Source organism: Chlorocebus sabaeus, chromosome 14 (genome assembly GCF_047675955.1).
Source record: "Chlorocebus sabaeus isolate Y175 chromosome 14, mChlSab1.0.hap1, whole genome shotgun sequence".
In the NCBI taxonomy this organism is placed as follows: Eukaryota; Metazoa; Chordata; class Mammalia; order Primates; family Cercopithecidae; genus Chlorocebus; species Chlorocebus sabaeus.
Window position 1 is genome coordinate 98,666,989 of NC_132917.1, and position 22,089 is coordinate 98,689,077.

The 22,089-nt window shown below is 38.4% G+C and overlaps 1 protein-coding gene across 2 annotated transcripts in view; it reads right to left on the reverse strand.

Moving 5' to 3' along the window:
- TMEM131 (transmembrane protein 131) overlaps positions 1-22,089 on the reverse strand; it is a 247,746-nt gene that overhangs the window by 172,625 nt on the left and 53,032 nt on the right. For both annotated transcript variants that reach the window (XM_008008079.3, XM_008008080.3), the window contains exon 2: positions 8,801-8,862. In XM_008008079.3, the coding sequence (XP_008006270.1) occupies positions 8,801-8,862 (62 nt within the window). The remainder of the gene's footprint in view (positions 1-8,800; positions 8,863-22,089) is intronic.

Genomic DNA, 22,089 nt, shown 5'->3' on the forward strand with positions numbered 1-22,089 from the left:
TAATTCTACCTTCTTTGAAAGTCTCTCTTTTTTTCTCTATTTGCTTTTAGAATGTATTTCTTTGGCTTTGATTTTCTTTTCTTTCCTTTTTTTTTTTCTTTTGAGATAGAGTTTCACCTTTGTTGCCCAGGCCAGAGTGCAATGGCACAATCTCGGCTCACTGCAACCTCCGTCTCCTGGGTTCAAGCGATACTCCTGCCTTAGCCTCCTGAGTAGCTGGGATTACAGGTATGTGCCACCATGCCTGGCTACTTTTTTATTTTTAGTAGAGACAGGGTTTCACCACGTTGGTCAGGTTTGTCTCGAACTCCTGACCTCAAGTGATCCACCCGCCTCAACTTCCCAAATTACTGGGATTACAGGTGTGAACACTGCGCCCAGCCTGGCTTTGATTTTCAATACTTTTTCTATGAACTACTCAGATCTCCCTACAAGGAAGAACTTGTCATTCAGTTATGAAAAACACTGCTGGCGACCAGCCTCCACCTATAGCCTTTGGGATCAACGGTGGCATTTGAGGTAAGGCCAAGTTCTTCTTGGGCTCCTCCCAGACAATGAATGAGCACAGCAGGTGTACCAGGGCCTGGCCAACTCTACCCCACGCAGGATGCTTCCAACAGGCAGTCTTTGCTCCAGAGCTCCCCACTGGGTTGGCCGAGATTCTGCATCACAGTCTGAGACTCTCCTGGCCCAATCCTGCTTTCTCCAGCTTATTTTTCACAGGCAGTAGCCCTCAATCTCTTGCACTCCTAACTCTGCCTCAGGATCTTGTTGAGAACTCAAACTGACATGTGATAAAGGCTATCTTGGGTGGGGGGGGCAAAGGTGGCAGTGAAGAAAAAATCATATCTAACCGTGAAATATTGAAGGCTGTATTTCTGAGATGAGGAAAGTGTCAAAGAGGACTACTAAATACCACTGTATTAACATCATGCTGGCTGTAGCTAGCAAAGTTAAGGTATAAAAAAGAAAAGGTAGAATGTGTGATAGTTGATTTTGGGTGTCAAATTGAAGAAATGTCATCAAGCTCAGATTATGATAGTTTATGGAGGTTGTTCAAAAGCAACTAGAGTTATTAGAACCAATAAGTAATTTAGCAAGTTTTCAGGATACACAGTAAATATATTAAAAGCAACCACATTTCCACATTTTATGTTGAGTCGTATGAAATTGCCACTTTTATAGATCAATAAAGGCCGGGCACCAGCAATATGCTTTGACCTAATAAACACAAAAAGTGAACATTTTGAAAAGATGCCACTTACAATAGTATTAAAAATACCAAAAACCCAGAAATAAATTTATCAAAAGACGTTCAAGATCTTTATGCAGAATATAAAATTATGAGATAAAGAAGACCTAAATAAGTTGAAAAATATACTGTCTCAGGCTGTCAGACTGAATACTGAAGATTCTGAAGGATTTTTAATTCTTGCCAAATTATCTTCATATTCTGAGTGACGTTAATAAAAAAACCCCGATTGTGTGTGTGTGTGTGTGTGTGTTTAAAGCTAATTGAAAAGATACGTATGGAAGGCAAAGGACTGAGAATAACCAAGACGTTACTGAGGAGAACAACAAAGTGTCAGGATTTGTTCTACCACATATCAAAACTTTAAAAACTATAGTCATTAAAACTGTAACCCTGGTATTTGGATAGCCAAATAAGCCAAAGAAATCCAATACAGTGCCCAGAAACAGGCTCACACATATATGGACACTTGATTTACGAATAAGGTGTCACTGACAAATACTAGAGAAAGAAAACATCGGGAAAGTCAATAAAGGATGCTGAGACAATCAAATATAAGGAAGAAACAAAATCTTGACCTCACATCAATAATAAAAATTCATTCCAGACGGAATTTGAGCTCACTGTGAAAGGCAAAACAATAAAATTCTAGAATCCAGGAGAATATCTTCACGACCCTGGGACAGAAAAACATTGAACAAGACACAAAATAAAAAGTATTAACCATAATGGAAAATACTGACAGACTGAACTTCATTAAAATTACGAATTTCTGTTCATCAAAAGTCACCATTACATAAGCCAAAAGGGCAATCCATCCAGTGAGAGAAGCTATTTTCAATATATGTAACTAATAAACAACTCATGTAATGGAACTGGTTTTTGTTACTGGTGTGAGGTCAGGGTTCGCAATAAAGAGCTTGTATTCAGAACTTATAAAGAACTTCTACAAAACAACGGGAAAAAAGACATGCAAACCAACAGCAAAACGGGTAAAAGACTTAACGGATGTCACAGAGGAGGATATCCAAATGGTCAAGTAAACATGAGAAGTTGCTCAGCTTTATGAGAAATCAGGGAAACGAAAATAAAATGGCAATTAGAGATCATTAGCCATTCTCCAGAACAGGAAGAGGGAAGGAAGAAAACCCTTTACAAAGTTGTTGCAGGGGAATTCCTGATGATGGATTTGCAAACTAAAACAACCACTTTGGAAAACTACATGCACTATCTACTAAAACTGAAGATACACATACTCTATGACAGCGGTCCCCAACCTTTCTGGCACCAGGGACCGGTTTCACGGAAGACAACTTTTCCACGGATGGGGGGTTAGCGGGAAGGTTGCAGAATAAAACTGTTCCACCTGAAATCATCGGGCACTAGTTAGATTCTCCTAAGGTGCGCACAACCTAGATCTCTCATGTGCAGTTCACAGTAGGGTTTGCACTCCGATGAGAATCTAATGCCACCGCTGAGCTGACAAGAGGCAGAGCTCAGGAGGTGATGTTCACTCATTCACCCACCACCCGCCACGTAGCCCCGATCCTAACAGGTCACGGACCAGTATTGGTCCACGGCATAAGGGAGCTGGCGATCTCTGCTCTATGACCCAACAACTGCACTCTAATCCCTCAGAAAAAAAATCATTGGAACATACATATTGTGTTCACCAAGAGACAGCATTATTCTTAATAGCAAAAAACTAGAAGCAACCAAAATACATATAAACAGCAGAAATAATACATAAACTGCGGCATTTCCATACAATGCAATACTATTCAGCAACGAAAATGAAGTAACTATAGTTACGCTCAACACATAATGCTGTGAATCTTAGAAACATAATGCTGAGAAAAAGGAGCCAGAAAAAAAAAAAGAAAAGAAATACCAACTGTATGAACTTTAAAAAAATATGTGACCCTGTAGTATTTGGAGATATACACTCAGATGCTAAAATTACAGGGAAAGGCAATTATTATAAAATTCAGGAAATGGCTAACTTTATGGGTAGTAACTAGGAGAGAGCTTGAGGGGAAACTTTGGAGGGTACTGGCCTGTTTTTAGTTTTTAACCTGAGTGGTGGTTACACAGGTGTTTGCCTTGCATTCCCTCCCCAAATTTAAGCATCTATATGTAAATTATATCTCACAATAAACACTTTAAAGAAAAAAAAAAGGAATCAAAATCGTATACTCTTTGGAATAAGGCTCAATATAGGTTCTCTAAGGGGTTAGAATTCCATTTATAAAACGCGGTTTTTGCTGGGCATGGTAGCTCACACCTGTAATCCCAGCATTTTGGGAGGCCAAAGCAGGTGGATCCCTTGGGGTCAGGAGTTCGAGACCAACCTGGCCAACATGGTGAAACCCTGTCTCTACTAAAAATACAAAAGTTAGCTGGGTGTTGTGGCAAAGGACTGTAATCCTGGTAGCTGGGGCAAGAGAACTGCTGGAACCCAGGAGGCAGAGGCTGCAAAGAGCTGAGATTGCCCACTGTATTCCAACCTGGGGGACAGAGTGAGACTCCATCTCAAAAAAAGTAAATAAAAATAAAAATAAAACAAAATAGGACTTTAAATTTTAAAAGACAAAATTCTGCCAGGCATAGTGGCTCAGGTCTATAATCCTAGAATTTTGGGAGGCTAAGACGGGAGGACTGCTTGAGTCCAGGAGTCTGAGGCCAGCCTGGGCAACATAGTGAGACCCTACCTCTACAAAAACTTAAAAATTAGCCAGATGTGGTGGCACGTGCCTGTAGTCCCTGCTACTTCAGAGGCTGAGCGGGGAGGGTCACTTGAGCCTGGGAGGTTGGGACAACAGCGAGCCAGAATTGTGCCACTGGCCTCCAGCATGGGTAACAGAGCAAGACACTGCCCGTTTTTTAAAAAAAGACAAAATTCTGTTTGTATTTTCAACTCACAAACATTCTAGAGCTTGCTTTCCAAAATTTTTAAATTATGTTTACTATTCTGGCAGGATAGTGAAAAAAATACAGAGCTAGCTTTTTTCCTGAGCTTTATCTTTGTAAAAAAAAAAAAAAAGTTAAGATAAGGCTGGGCGCGGTGGCTCACGCCTGTAATCCCAGCATTTCGGGAGGCCGAGATGGGGGTATCACGAGGTCGGGAGATCGAGACCATCCTGGCTAACACGGTAAAACCCCGTCTCCACTAAAAATACAAAAAATTAGCCAGGCGCGGTGGCGGGCGCCTGTAGTCCCAGCTACTCGGGAGGCTGAGGCAGGAGAATGGTGTGAACCCAGGAGGCGGAGCTTGCAGTGAGCCGAGATCGCACCACTGCACTCCAGCCTGGGCCACAGAGCGACATTCCATCTCAAATAAATAAATAAATAAATAAATAAATAAATAAATAAATAAATAAAAGTTAGACTAGAGGTCGAGCATGGTGACTCCCATCTGTAGTCCCAAAAGGCGAGAAGATGGCTTGAGGCTAGGAATTCAAGGCCAGCCTGGGCAACACAGAGTCAAGGTTGCAGTGAGCTGTCACTGCGCCACTGCACACCAGCCTGGGCAATAGAGTGAGATCCTGTCTCTATGACCTGTATGGTCAATCAGCCGTGGTGCTCCGTATGCTGGTCAAACTCTGATGTGCTCTCTGGACCCTCCAAGGTCAGGACATGGGGGTCCACTGGCCCTGTGGGGACGGGCATGCATTCTTTACCCAAGCTCAGCCACCATCTTCCTGCCTGTGGTACACCTGGCCCCTGGCCCCACCTGTACAATGGGACCCTCGGGTACCATGCCATCAGCTGCTGGTGAGGCCCAGGTGAGTTCGTTCCTGTAATGCCCTTAGGACAGTACCTGTCACCAGGAATCTTTAAAGCTTGGAGGTGATTCTAATGTGGAGCTGGGGCTGAGACGCTCTGGGTTTTGAGGACTTCGGCCAAGTGCGCGAACCTCTTAGAGGAGGAACGGCCAGGCAAGAATGGGGGCTTTGCCCACCACTTTAGCTCAGGACTCTCAACCCCCTTTTAAAATGAGGTGCAAAGTAAATTTACGGGACTTGAACTCAGGGAACACATTTTTGTAGTTGTTGAGACAGGATCTCACTCTGCTGCCCAGGCTGGAGTACAGTGGCACAAGCACAGCTCACTGCAGTCTTGACATCCCAGGCTCAAGCGACCCTCCTGCCTCAGCCACCAGAGTAGCTGGGACCACAGGTGTGTGCCAACACACCTGGCTAATTTTTTGTAGAGACAAGGTTTCCCTATGTTTCCCAGGCTGGTCTTGAACTCCTGAACTCAAGCGATCAACCCACTTCAGCCTCGCAAGGTGTTGGGATTGTAGATGTGAACCACCGCATCCAGCCCTACCTCTATTTTTTTTTCCAAAAAACAAAGTAAGATTAGGAAGCAGATTCAGGTTTATTAACAGATTATGCTTGTAAATGAAAGAATCTTTTGTTATTCCATTTTACAATCTTTCAAAGGAACAGGTTAGAAGAGCCAACCATTCTGATCAGTTAGGATGGGAATGATGGTTTGAGATACTCGACCAGGGCATCCTGTGGTTACAGCCTTAACGCGGACTTCCGTTGAGATGTAGATTCCTCAGAGTCTGTGTCATCTCAGGAACCGTCCGATCTTTATGTATTCTGGATGCTAAATCTTAGTCCAGTCAAACAGGAATGACAACGGCCAAAGCACCAACTAAAGAAAACATGACCTATGGGGTTATAATTTCTATTCGTAACAAGCGCGAACCCATGGAATATCCGAGAGCACTGCACGTGCATCGTGCCGTGCAGAGTTTTGAAATCAGACATGGTAAGTATGGTACGTATCGGATACTGGATTCCTGCTCTAGCAATTGAGTACTATGGAATAAATTATTCAACTTCTATAAACCTAATTTTCCTTATCTTTAAAAAATAAAGAAAACAAGTATCTTTTTGGCAATTTTTAAAATTTATTTTTTACTGATTTCTTATCAGTTGATTTTTGAGGATTAAAAAAATCACTGAGTTGGCCGGGCGTGATGGCTCATGCCTGTGATCCCAGCACTTTGGGAAGCAGAGGCGGGTGGATCACGAGGTCAGGAGATTGAGACCATCCTGGCTAACATAGTGAAACCCCATCTGTACTAAAAATACAAAAAAAATTAGCTGGGCATGGAGGCAGGCGCCTGTAGTCCCAGCTACTTGGGAGGCCTAGGCAGGAGAATGGCGTGAACCCAGGAGCCAGAGCTTGCAGTGAGCCGAGATCGCGCCACTGCACTCCAGCCTGGGCAACAGTGTGAGACCCCGTCTCAAAAAAAAAAAAAAAAAAAATTTACTATGAGCCAAGCCACATGAATGTACATGAATTCCAGATCTAAGAAGGAATGTTCTTGGGCAAAATTCTAATTTTAAATAATGTAAAACAAGGTTGTTGCTTTGACAATCTCCCTGCTTTAGCTTAAATTTAAATTAGAGAAAGGATATATATTCTGCCATAAAAATGCTACCTGTATATTTTTCTGTTCTAATCATAGCATAAGAAACCAGTGGTTATTTAAAATAGTTAAACCTATTGGTAAATTATAGTCAGAAAGAGGTAAGTTTTATGTCAAAATAAAAACTTTCTGAGAAACACTCAACATTAAAATGACTAATTTTATATGTATTCAAAAGGGTCTTATATTCAGCTATTTGGGGGCCATATACTATATTATATAGCATCTCAATATTAGACATTCTACAGAACTCTTAGGTTTTTTTTGTGGCTTAAGTAACCAACTGATACTACTTGCCCTCAACATTTTTCTAGACCAAAATTACCTTTGCCACAGAATTATGAGGTCTCACCCAAGCTCCTGTCCAAGCATCTGAGCAGATCCAAAGACTATTAGCAAACCACATCCCAGTTCACAAGCATTTCCACACCCAACTCCTTTTAGATACAGATTAGCAGCCTCTCTCAGCAAAAATACAAATCATGCTCCAGAATTTTTAGAATGGATTATCAACCTGCAACCTAGATGTCCAGTTCCTAACAGACACAAATCCTTCCTCAATCAATAAAGATCAATCACACTTAGGGAATTTTCCAGAAATTCAGTCCTGATTTGCCTGCCATCCAGATCCTGTAAACAATCACCTAAAGGAAGATATTTAAAATATTTGTTCCCATAGGTTCTTCAAGTTCTCAATTTGAAACAGATTAAAGAACTAGAAAAAAGAAACTTATGATCATTTTCTAGTAGGAAGGCTTTATAAAATTAGACCTCATTATGTTCAGTTTTTATTCAGCTTTAAAACATACAAAGCTGACTCTAGGCAAATACTATGCAACCACTGTCTATTATGTTTTTCAACATCTCTTACGTAAAGATAAGAATGATAAATTTATTAAAAAATTTAGAAGCAACAAAAGTTTGTCTTCCAAAAGACTTACTAGCTTCACTGCCAGAGAAAAAGATTCTTAAAATCCATCACTTTTTTTCTTGCTCTCTTCACCTAGCTTAATGTATAAAATGTAATCTAAATTTATGCTAAAATGCAAATAAAAATCTTGTTCCATGTCCCTAGTATAATTATTTTCTCTATTGTCTTGATCTTTTCCTGCCTTTATTATAAACTACAGGAAATATTTTTCCAAAATTATTTAGGTCACTTAGTTATAAATAAATTAAAAATACTATAGGTAGTATTTCATAATAAAGAGACTAACAATCATATCTGGAAGGAGAACACTGGGATTCTCGTGTCAGTCCCAGTACCAGAAAGTCATGGGATCTTGATCACCTTTCCTAACCTAAACATTATTTTCCCTTGAATATAAAACTAATTAAAAAATTATCAGTCATGCTAGCAAACAGCACATTACTTGAAAAACAAAAGTTATCATTACAAAGTTACTAAGAAAGGACAAGCACAGAATATGATAAAAGTTTGTAAGAAAGGAGAAAACACCTAGCCATAAGAAATCAGAGGGTTAGTTAAGGTGGCATTTACTCTCTCTTTCAGCTCTGAAATTCTCAAACTCATTTTTAGCTGGGAAGCCTGAAATAGGCTTCATGGTGATATCTGAACTAGGTCTGAAAGGAAGGACAAGATATATATTGGATTACACTTTCAAATTTTATGTATACTTAATGATGTGACTTAGGATAGCAAGTAGACGTACAGTACAGGTGAAATCTATAGTACTTATCCTCTCTAGACAAGTTCTCTTCTAGATAAACATTTTGAGATCCTCCATCTGAATTCACTCAGAGAACCCCTGCTCCTGATCTGAAGAGAATCCCAGGTCCTGATCTGACCCCTTCCCCTCAGATCCACGGGCACAAACACTTGCCACAGATTGATGATGTACTTATTTACAAGCTTTTAATACCACAATGAGTTTGCATTTTAAAGAAAGATTTAATCTAAAAGATAACTCACGTAACTACGGAGGTTTTTATATTATTAAAGACTCTACTGACCTATCTTCAAAGTTCATAAACCAATTACATTTCAGATAAACCAATTGCATTTTTAAAAGAAAAATAATAACCAGATATTATTCAAGGCTTAACAATAACTTTTCAACTTAAAAAAAAATTACCTGTAGTAGCCCTCCATCATCAAAACGCAGTACTTCTATTATGCTCTCGGACTGAATGAATGCTGTGAAGAAAACAAAACATACCATCACTTACAGGAACATAAATTTGATTTTCATAACATCTTTGACCTTAAAGTTAATTAACATAATTTTATATCTAAAAATGGACTGCTTAATGGTGATGGTTAAAAAGAAAAATATGACTAATACTTCAGAATTTTATAAACTAAAAAATACTTTAAAAGAAAGCAACTTCAACAACCTACAGGCTACATGCATCAACTTCAAAATACCCATTACTGTTATATTATGAGAAAGCACAAAACAGTCATATTCAACAAGATGCAACTAATTATTTTCCCTGATTAACTGAAAATATCAAAAGCATATAGAAAAGATCACTACAGTATTCTATTTCCCCCAAGAAATGATCAGCTGAAATTCTGTATCACCTACTCTTTGTAGTGATGATATGACCTGGGATCTACAGTCCAAGGGACTTGGGGAGGAAGTGGGCAGGGAAAATAGCAAGATCATTCTGATCCAAGAAACAGCAACGCAAAGGTAATATATTTAAAAGCTAACATAGTTATACCACACAATCTGGCAATCATGCTCCTAGTATTTACTGAACTGATTTGAAACCTTACATATAAAAATCTACATACAATTCCTTAAAGCAGCTTTATTCATAATCACCAAAATCTGGACATAGTCAAGATGGCCATCCAAGGTGAACAGACAAACTGTGGTATATCTATACAATGCAATATTACTAAAAGAAAAAGCTACATACTGTATGCTTCCAAGTACATGACATTCTGGAAAAGGCAAAATTATGGAGACAGTAAAAAGATCAGTGGTTGCTAGGAGGTCAGGGGGCGATGGGAAAGGTTCAATAAGTGAAGCACAAATACATTTCAGGGTGGTAAAACCATTCTTCATCAAATTGTAATGGTGGATACAGGACATGATGCATTTATCAAAACAGAACTTCACAGCACAAAAAGTGAACCTAAATATATGCAAATTTTAAAAATAATTTAGGAGGCTGGGAGACTCCAGGATGGAATGCGTAATATGACAAAACAATTTAACTGTATTACAAATGAATGTATCAGCTTTACTGATGTTGGGGGAGAGGGAAGAGTGCTCACCTAAGTAACTCTGGAAATGAGTAGAATCTGTAAGACTAAAGGCGAAAGAAACCATACATATGCACTGTATTACAGTTGATAATGCTTTTTCCCATGGGAGTTTGGGTTAACCATTCTGATGCCACTATACATGTATACTGAAATCGAACAATTAAGGACACAGATGGTAGATACTGGGAGCCAAGTGTCTCACTGTTGGAATAGCAATTTATACAGAAACAAGGGGGGAAGCCAAAATGATCCAGGTGGTAATGGTTGAGAGTCGGTGATATCAGTATGAATTCATGTTTAGTGAAACATATAATTACATACATATAAGAATATTTATAGATGTGTATATTCATAGGTTAGTATACATAGATGTATTTCCTTGCTCTGTCAGCTCTAAAGGCCTAAAGCAATGACATGCCAATAGCAAAGAATGCACCTAGAACTCAGATCTTGTGTTCTAATATTATTTTCCAATAAAAGAAACCAGGGCTTCCTGGAGCAATGGCTGATTTGAGGACAGGGGCAGGAAATACACGAGATGAGAATGGAGCATCCCATAGTGCCGGAAAGTAAACAGAGAAAACCACCCAAATCCTACACTGATGGGGACAGGGGAAGGAAGGTAAGAATCAACAGAAAGAGCTCCCAAATGACCAAAGCTGAAACAATCTGAGCAACAAAATGAAGTAGTACTAGATGTAGCCCAAAGTATAAAATAAATATCCATAAACCCATACTGCTGTAAATTGCTGAATAAATGGGAGAAAAGGGACAAAGTTCACATGCAGAATTTCAACTTATGTGATATTTCATTTGGCTTAATATGGAATTCACTGACTCCCATTAGTTGGTCTTTTGGAATTCTGGGAAGACACTCGCTGTCCCACACATGCACCTGGCTGTTCCGGTATGACAAAAGTGGACAGTCAAGCAGCAGAATAACACACCAGTTAATCAGATTACATTACCTAGTTGCATGTTTTTTCTGCCTGCCAAGCATCCTTTTCTCCCTAGTCTAGCAGTCACATCCTGATTTTATTTTGGGAAAACTCCTGTCCTCCCTTTTCTGTGTTTTTCTTCAATGACAGTGCCAACCTGCTCTACTTCCATTCATGCCCTACCAGTCTGTGGCATATAGAGAATATTCAATAAATACTGAAAGCATGAATGATATCCTACCTTCTTGCTCAGGTACAATAAGCACTGGCATTTGTACTCACTGATGCAAATGACCTTTTTCTGGTTATGTTATCTCTAGTCCTGGCTTATAGTGGGATTTCAATATCAAGATCAAAGCTAATGGCTCCAACAGAATTACTGACACAGTATACTTAGAATGTCTCTAAGTAAAGTGATAATCTCTTTAGAAGAAAGGATTATGAATATAAAAGGCTCTGCTCAGCTCTCCCATCCCATTCCTCACCTGTTCCCCCCACTTTTTAACACAAACTGAAATTTTGCAGGATCCAGATAATTTTTTGGTTATTCCGTACTGAACACAAATTTATTGACATAAGAACACAATAAACTAACAAGAAATAACTGAACAGCCAGATGCTCACAATGTAAAAGGGCCTCTAATTAGAAACTTTGTCTAACTGGCAGAGGAAACCAACAAGAAACACTGGAAACGAGCTACAGGTGGCTGCTATTAGAGTTCCAATAGAACGGCCACTGAATGAGTTCCCAACATTGAGCCAGAAGAAATGTCGATTTAACTGAAGAGAACTACATAAAGGCAGTAGTTTGGGTACACTGCATTTTAAATTAGAAGCTTTAAAAATATATATAAATTAGGAGCCGGGCGCGGTGGCTCATGCCTGTAATCCCAGCACTTTGGGAGGCTGAGGCGGGCCGATCATGAGGTCAGGAGATCGAGACAATCCTGGCTAACACAGTGAAACTCCGTCTCTACTAAAAATACAAAAAATTAGCCGGGCATGGTGGCGGGCGCCTGTAGTCCCAGCTACTCGGGAGACTGAGGCAGGAGAATGGCGTGAACCCAGGAGGCGGAGCTTGCAGTGAGCCGAGATCGCGCCACTGCACTCCAGCCCAGGCGACAGAGCGAGACTCCGTCTCAAAAACAAAAACAAAAACAAAAACACACAGACACACACACACATATACATATATATACACACACACACACACAAAAATTACATTATGAATTATTAATTCATAGTTTTAAAAGTATGAGTTATGTTAAAAATATGAATGTTAGTTAAAAAAATTAATAGCAGCTGATTATAAAGTCTCAAAAGGAAAACACTGTGTTACACATCGCTGACTTTCCTTAAAAGATATAGAGATAAACAGGATTCAACTCTGGCATAAAACAAATTAACATATTTTGCTTTAAGCGGCCAATTATAATACCTTTCAATTATATACCTAAAAAAATAGAACACTAGCTATAGACTTAGTCATTTCACATGCAAAGTTAAGCTATAAAATATAAATGTAACAAAAGTAAGTCATCACATCTCCAGATTCAAAACCACAACTACTAACAGCTTCCTCTCCCAAAAATATTTCCCCTAATTTTATGCTGTTAATGAATTCCAGACTTTCCTGATGTTCCCTAGTTCAAGCACCAAACAAATGTAATTGAAATAAAAATAACCTAATAATTACTGATCACTGTTATTAAAATTCAAACTAACCCTATGACATAGACATTATGATCCCATTTTAAAGTAAAGAAACAGACACAGTGAGATACACTCAGCAAGGAAGTGGCTAGAGAACACTATGAATTTCAGCAATGTGAATCTGTGCTTCTAAACCCAACCCTATTTACTTTCAAAATAAATTTTACAGAATGCTCATGACTAACAGCACCTTGAAGAAACCACGTTTTTTAAACTGGGCATATATTTCTGACAATAAGTGAGGAAAGGAAGATTGATAAAGGAAAGGAAGGGATTTACATTTCTGGCTCTTATGATTCTACTCATATTTACTCTGAAGCTGGGCTCAGTAATATCTACTTGAAGCTCCTCATATCGACCCACATCTCTGAGCTGTCTGTGAGTAACAAAGCCATTTATAATCAGTGTAAAAATGTCAGTGTGTCAGTTGTTGCAAAATAGGAACACTTGCTTTCAAAACAGAAGTTCACAAACTGTTTACTTCCCTATTTCATTTAGTTAAGATTAAAAATATCTTCAGTTTAAAGACAAATCTTTGTCTACTAAGTTTTTGTTTTTCTTTTAGGTGAAGATATTTTTCTGAATATTACAACTGATGAATATAATTTGCGATTTTAATACATCTAAAATAACTTATGAAAAAAACAAATGCTGTAAATAACTAGTAGAAAAACATACGCCATATTGTGGGGGGTGGTGTCAGGCATTAGGAACCTAGGCTGTCATTGTACATCTTTACCTTCTAGCCTTCACAATCTCCTAACCCACAAAAGGAGAAGGCTGGAACAGTCAAATCAGTGATTTTTAAACTTTCCTCTACAAAAACCAGGAAGAGAAGAAAGGGCCACACAGGCAGGCCTCAGGAGGGTCCCCAAAGCTGTGTTACAGAGCCACCTTGCCTAGCATGCTTTTGTTGTGGCTGGCGTCTTCTCCTTCAAGTCTCAGCCTTGACCCCACTCCCAGTGTGGCCCTCCTTGGCCTCTCAGAGCAACCCGGTTATCCTTTATTATATTCCCTATCTTAACTCTTATCACAATCTGTAAAAGTTCCTGGTTTGCTTGCCAATAATCTGTGCCTAGCAGCAAGTCTGAAAAAGCAGAAGGTAAGAAATTCTGGTTAAGATAATGACATTGTGCTTGAGCCCAGGGGGCAGAGGTTGCAGTGAGCTGAGATACTGCCACGGCACTCCAGTTTGGGTGACAGAACAAGACCCTGTCAAAAAAAAAAAAAAAAAAAGACACTGCCATTTTAGAATTCAACATTGTTACAGACATCAATATCTCATTTATAGTTACGCTTGCTCAATATTTTGTTTCAACAAAGGGCTCAATAACAATTTTAAAACATCCTGGACTAGGTCCATATGGGTCCCTTCGAACCATAAAGACATTTTATGATCAAAGCTTTGCTTCTTCCCTCAGTTTTATTATCTGAAAAATGTAATGTATACTTGTCTTCTTGCCACATTAAAAGTACAAGGAACTTCATATAAGCCCTATTTTATCAAGACCACTCAATATCATCAAGTTCCTAAAGAAGCTATGCCCATGTTGTTCACTAAGACTCATAACATAATCCTATGTAATTCAGATGTGCAGGATACATACCATGCATCTAAAAAGATAAGCCAGAAAGGTTTTTCAAAATTAAGTTTATCGCTAAAGACAAAATACCATAATTTTCACTTTATCCCAAAGTATCTAAGTCATCTAAAAAGATCTGTAAACTTTAGTTATAAAATGTAGAACTAATGTTCAAGAACCACCAACTACTCTTAGCAGCTTCAGTATCAGAACAATCACTAAAACTCTGAAGCTCACACTGCAGATGCTCTAAACATTAAGCTATTATTGGAACTACAGCCCGTAACAGTAGGCCCTAGTCAGAACCGATAATGATAAACCTAAATAGGCTGACGGTTAAAATATTTAAATGCAGTCACATACCACGTAATGTTTTGGTCAACAATGGACTGCATATATGATGGTGGCTCCATAAGATTATAATACTGTATTCTGTACCCTTTTCTATGTTTAGATACACAAAAACTTGCCATTGTGTTACAACTGCCTACAGTATTCAGTAGAGTAACATGCTGTACAGGCTTGCAGTCTGGGAGCAATAGGCTATATCATGTAGCTTAGGTATGCAGTAGGCTATACCGCCTAGGTTTGTGCAGGTGCACTCTATGTTAGCACAAGGATTAAATGGCCGAACACCACTCAGGATGTTTTCCACACTGAGTGATGCGTGACCACAGTACCCAAAGTCTCCAAACAGAAACAACCCAGGTGTCCCCCACAGATGAAAGGATCAACACGGCAGTTACAGAATGAAATGTTATTCAGCCACAAAAAAAGAATGAAATTCTGATATATGCTACAACATGAATGGACTTTGAAAATATTATGCTAAGTGAAATAAACTAGACAAAAAAAAGGCAAATACTGTGCTTCTACTCACATGAAAAATGTAGAATAAGCAAATTCACGGGGACAGAAAGTAGATTAGAGGTTACTAGGCAACAGGGTAGCGGGAAGTGGGGAAAGTGAGGAGTTGTGGCTTAATGGTTACTGAGTCTCTAGGGTAATGAAAAAAGAATGGTGGTGTTTGTATAACATTGTGATTAATGCTACTGAATAGTACACTTAAAAATAGTTATAAATGGTGAATTTTATTCTACATACATGTTTTTAAAACCTCAAAACAACTCATTAACTTAGACAAAAATAAAAAATATTTCAAGTTGAACCCAGCAATGTATAAAATTATGCATCATAACCAAGCGATTTTTACTCAGAGTATGCAAGACTCACCCAAAATTCAAAAACTGATCATTGTAATTCACCCCATCAACAGGCTAAAGAGGAAAACACATGATGGCATCAACTGAAACAAAAAGTAGTTGACAAAACCCAACACCTCTTCGTGATAAAAACTCTCAACAAGACGGGAGAAATGTAGAACTACCTCAACCTCAACCTCTAGGTAATATCCTTCTTACTCGTAAAAGACTGAATATGTAGGCCCTGAGACTGGGAACATGTCAAGGATGTGGCTCTCACTCTATTCAACACGTGCTAGAAGTTCTGTGGCCACTTTAACAAGGCAAGGGGAAAAAAAGACAAACACACTGGAAAGGAAATAAAACTCCCTAATTGCAGGCTACATACTTGTTTACGTAAAAACCCCAAGGACTCAAAAAGAAAAGTCCTTCTTAAAGGTAATAAGTACATATAGCAAAGTTGTAGAATACAAGGTCTAAATCCCAAAATCCAGTACATTTCTATATACTAACAATCAGGATATACAAAAATCAACATTAAAATGCCATTTACAACGCCATTTATGACTCCAAATAAAATGAAGTACGTCAGATATAAATCTAAGAAAGCATGCACAGGATATATGTACTGAAATATACAAAATGCTGATGAAAGAAATCAAAGAAGACCTACATAAACAAGAAGACACACTATATTCATGGACTGAAAGACTCAAAATGTAAAGATGCTAATTCTTCCCAAATTGATCTGTGGGTTTAATGTAAAGCCTATAAAAATCCCAGGATGATTTTTTGTTGACAAGTTTATACAAAAAATTAGATAGGAATAAACCCTAGAATTGCTAAGAACAATCTTCAAAAATAAGAATAAAGTGAGAGGAATCACTCCACCAGACAATATGTCTTACTGTGTAACTTCAGTAACCAAGGCAGTGTGATACTGGCAGAGGGATAAACACATAAATCACTTGCAGAGAGTAGAACACCTAGAAACGGAACCATATATGCCTCACTGGTTTTGACAAAACTGCAAAAGCAATTCATTGGAAGAACAGCATTTCCAACACATAGCACTGAAGCAATGAGACATCTATAGACCAAAACAATATTTTTTTTTAAAGAACCCTGACCTAATCTTTACAACTTATACAAAAATCAACTCAAAATACATCACTGCTCTAAATTTAAAATGTAAAACTATACAACTTTTTTAAAAGGATAGAGGAGAAGATCTTCGGGATCCAAGGTTTGGCAGTGTTCCTAGAGTTGACACCAAAAGCACAATCCAGGGAAAAAAAAGAAAAAAAAAAAAGATAAATTGTTGTACCTCATCAAAAATGTGAAAATGTGAAAAACTTTGCCCTTCACATGATCCTGTTAAGAGCAGGACGGGACAAACTATGAGAAGGTATAAAATATTTGCAAACTACATATTTAACAGAAGTCTAAAGATCTACGCTATATAAAGAACTCAAAACCAGAAAAGAACAATCCAATAAGCAAGGGAAGAGATGTTCAACATCCTTAACCATCAGGGAAATGGAAAATTAAAGCCACAGTATCAGGAGGGTGAAAATGAAATACTCATTCCTATCAAAAGATCAACATCCTGGTCATGACTTTGTAGTATTCTTTGTCAAGATATTGCCATGGGAGGAACCAGGTACGGGCTACACAGGATCTCTCTGTATAATTTCTTATAACAGTATGTGATTCTAACATGATCTCAATAAGAATCTGTATTAAAAAACAAAATAGCTAATGATAAATTCTGGTGATTATTTCTGCCTGCTCAACAGTTTATCTTCAAACTGTTTTTGTAATAGTGGTTCTTAAATGGGTTAATATTTATAATATTAAGATAATGAAATTTAACTTCAGGACCTACATGCCATTATCAATGTTAATTCAATCAACTGGTTTGACAGCGCGAGTTGAGAATGGTTTGAAGAAACAAAATAGTACAGGAGAAGAAAAAAAAGCAACAGAGAGTACTGTCAGTGAAAATGGCAAAGTTAGGGACATTTGAAAATTCTAACAACAAGAAAATTGGCAGCATCAGAATAAACTTTCTAAGAACTCTGGCAATTAACCAAAAGCTTGCAGCAATCCCCAAAAGCTTGCAGCAATCCATGGAGTGTTAATGCATTTTTAAAAAGCTGAACCTCAACAAGAACAGTGAAATATGTGGCGTCTAACTTTTCCATTCTCATTCTCTTCTCTCCAGCTCTGTGACAGCACTGTAACCAAAAGCCCAGTCACAGTGAAAGCCAGCAGCCTGACAGGCAGTAAGGGTGGCAGAACAATGCTGGAGCTCCAGGAAAGCCTCATTTCCAGAGAACTGTCTTTACCTGATGAGTGTGCTGAGTCCCAGTGAGGCCCCACCTGGAAGGCTATTTTTATTTGACCTGACTCAGAGCTTCCCCACTGTGAAAAGCCTTGACCCTGGTAACAGTTGTCAAAAACCTTTAGGGGAAATTTTTAAAAATCTGGCTGCAGAACAATGTGGTAGATGACAGTTGGGCCAAATAATCAGCAGACCCAAAAGTTTAAAAGGAAAAGTTGGGAATAAGATGTCCACAGGGGCTGTAAAAAGTGTTGACACCTTCCTGCCAATCTAGAAGGTCCTGTGTACACATCGGCTCTGGCTCTGCATGTGCTCAGAAGAAACCTGAGACATCCCTAAGCTCTCACACCTGGGGCTGACCCCAGGCTTTGTGCGAACAGGAGGCGAAGGCTAAGGAACAGCTGTCAATTGCCTAGCTGAGTGTTTTGATGTGCCCCAACACACACATATGCAGGCAAATACACAAGCCTCTCAACAAAGACTGGGAGAATTACTGGTTCCAGGTTTTTAAGGAAATCTCTGTTCGATCATTAGATGACTGTGAAGCTCACCACACGGAGACTTCAGTAGCCATGCACCACAAATAAGATAGATTTAAAATAACTTGTTCAGAAAGTCAATAAACAAACAGCAACAAAAACAACAACAAACCTTAGGGAGGGGAAAATCTAATTTCCAGAGTTGCCACCTTATATGTTAATTGTCCAGTTTTCAACAAAAAAATTGAGAGACATACAAGGAAACGAAAAAGTATAAAGGGACAAAAAGTATTATTTTAATAGAAACTGCCCTTGAGAAAGCTCAGGTTTTAGGTTTATTAACTAATTTAATTCAGCTTTTTAAATATATTCAAAGAACTAAAGGAAATGATGTCCAAAGAACTAAAAGTCTCACCAAATGGAGAATATTAGAGAGAGAAAGAAATGATTAACATAACCAAATAGAAAAGCATAATAACTGAAATGAGCCCCTCCCACCGCCAAGTTTTCAAAGAAATTTAAAGAAACAAGAAGCTATGGCTCATACACAGGAAAAAATGCAATCAACAGTAATGGTCCCTGAGGATAGGACTTACTAGAAGACTTTAAATAAGCTATTTCAAATATGTTCAAAGGAAAAAAGGAAACCACGTGCAAAACTAAAATATGAGAACAACGCTTCACCAAATAGAAAATATCAATAAAGAGAAAGAAATTGGAAAAAGGAAGCAAATAGAAATTCTGGACATAAAAGTACAATAACTAAAACAATTGATCAGAGGGGTTCCAAAGCATATTTTGGCAGGCAAAGTAAAGAATCAGCAAACTCAAAATAGGTTGGTTAAGATTATCCAGTCTGGGAAATAGAAACAAAAATGAAGAAAAAGGAAGAGTCTGAGTGATTACAAAACACATGAAGAGTACCACCATCTGCACAATGGGAGTCTCAGAAGAGGAGAGAAAAAAAGGCATGAAGAATATTTGAAGAATAGGTGATATTAGTCCAAACTAAACTGTTACAAGTTGATGTTAATTGTAATTCTCACAACCATTAAAAAATAAATTTTAAAATTATTTAAAAAGTCTGAATTCAGACTAAGATAAAAATTGCTACTAGAGAAAAAAGACATTTAATAATAATAAAGCAATCAATCCACTAAGATGACATAATTATAAACATACATGAACCTAACGAGAGCTCCAAAATACAGGAAATAAAAACATACAGGATGAAGGGATAAATAAGAAATTCAATAAAAATATTTGGAGAATTCAATATCCCACTTTCAAACATGGGTAGAACAACTAGAGAAAAGGTCAATAAGAAAATAACAAGGAAATTTGAACTATACTAGAAACTAATTATAGAGTCCTCTACCCAAAAACAGAATATACATTCTTCCCAAGTGTACATGGAACATTTTCCAGGATAGATCATGCTAGATGTTAGGTCATAAAACAATTCCAATAAATTTAAAAGGACTGGAGTCATACAAAGTACGTTGTTCAACCACAACGGATATGAAATTGAAATTAGAGGGAAATTTGGGAAAACTCAGAAAATATGTGGGTATTAAAAAAATACAATCCTTCATAATCAGTGTGACAAATAGGAAGTGAGAAGGGGAACAAGAAAATATTTTGAAATAAAAACAAAGACACAAAATACTTTATGGGATATAGAAAAAGCAATACTAGAAAAAAATTTATAACCATTCATGCTTATATTAAAACAAAGATCTCAAATTAATAACTTAACCTACCATTTAATGAGAAACTAGAAAAATAAAACAACCCAAAGCAAGAAGGAAAGAAACAATACAGGTTGTTAGAAATACAGACCAGAAGAAAAAAAGAGAGGAAATTAATGAAAACAAAAGTTGGTTCTTTGAAAAGATAAAAAAAATTGGTAAGGCTTTTTAACCTAGGCCAACCAAGAAAAAAATCATGAATGAAACAGGGAGTAGAACAAAAGGCAGCAGAAACTTCTACAGACTTAAAACGTCCCTGTCTGACAGCTTTGAAGAGAGCAGTGCATCCCCCAGCACGGAGTTTGAGATCTGAGAACGGACAGACTACCTCTTCAGGTGGGTCCCTGATCCCTGAGCAGCGTAACTGGGAGACACCTCCCAGTAGGGGCTGACTGACACCTCATACAGCTGGGTGCCCCTCTGAGATGAAGCTTCCAGAGGAAGGATCAGGCAGCAACATTCGCCATTCTGCAATATTTGCTGTTCTGCAGCCTCCCCTGGTGATACCCAGGCAAACAGGGTCTGGAGTGGACCTCCAGCAAACTCCAACAGACCTGCAGCTGAGGGACCTGACTGTTAGAAGGAAAACTAACAAACAGAAGGACATCCACACCAAAAACCCATCTGTACATCACCATCATCAAAGACCAAGGTAGATAAAACCACAAACATGGGGAGAAACCAGAGCAGAAAAGCTGAAAATTCTGAAAATCAGAGCGCCTCTTCTCCTCCAAAGGAACGCAGCTCCCCGCCAGCAACGGAACAAAGCTGGATGGAGAATGACTTTGACGAGTTGAGAGAAGTCTTCAGACAATCGGCAATAACAAACTTCTCCGAGCTAAAGGAGGATGTTCGAACCCATGGCAAAGAAGCTAAAAATCTTGAAAAAAGATTAGACGAATGGCTAACTAGAATAAACTGTGCTGAGAAGACCTTAAATGACCTGATGGAGCTGAAAACCATGGCACGAGAACTACGTGACACATGCACAAGCTTCAGTAGCCGATTTGATCAAGTGGAAGAAAGGATATCAGTGATTGAAGATCAAATTAATGAAATGAAGCGAGAAGTTAAGTTTAGAGAAAAAAGAGTAAAACGAAAAGAACAAAGCCTCCAAGAAATATGGTACTATGTGAAAACACCAAATCTACATCTGACTTGTGTACCTGAAAAGTGACGGGGAGAATGGAACCAAGTTGGAAAACACTCTTCAGGATATTATTCAGAAGAACTCCCTAACCTAGCAAGGCAGGCCAACATTCAAATTCAGGAAATAGAACGCCACAAAGACACTCCTCGAGAAGAGCAACTTCAAGACACATAATTGTCAGATTCACCAAAGTTGAAATGAAGGAAAAAATGTTAAGGGCAGCCACAGAGAAAGGGCGGGTTACCCACAAAGGAAAGCCCGTCAGACTAACAGCAGATCTCTCAGCAGAAACTCTACAAGCCAGAAGAGAGTAGGGGCGAATATTCAACATTCTTAAAGAAAAGAATTTTGAAGCCAGAATTTCATATCCAGCCAAAATAAGCTTAATAAGTGAAGGAGAAATAAAATCCTTTACAGACAAATGCTGAGAGATTCTGTCACCACCAGGCCTGCCTTATAAGAGCTCCTGAAGGAAACACTAAACATGGAAAGGAAGAACCAGTACCAGTCACTGCAAAAATATGCCAAATTGTAAAGACCATCGATGCTAGGAAGAAACTACATCAACTAACGAGCAACATAACCAGCTAACATCATAATGACAGGATCAAATTCACACATAACAATATTAACCTTAAATGTAAATGGACTAAATGCTCCAGTTAAGAGACAGACTGGCAAACTGGATAGAGTCAAGACACATCAGTGTGCTGTATTCAGGAGACCCATCTCACATGCAGAGACACACACAGGCTCAAAATAAAGGGATGGAGCAAGATCTACCAAGCAAATGGAAAACAGAAAAAAGCAGGGGTTGCAATCCTAGTCTCTGATAAAACAGACATTAAACCAACAAAGATCAAAAGAGACAAAGAAGGCCATTACATAATGGTAAAGGGATCAATTCAACAAGAGCTAACTATCCTAAATATATACGCACCCAATACAGGAGCATCCAGATTCATAAAGCAAGCCCTT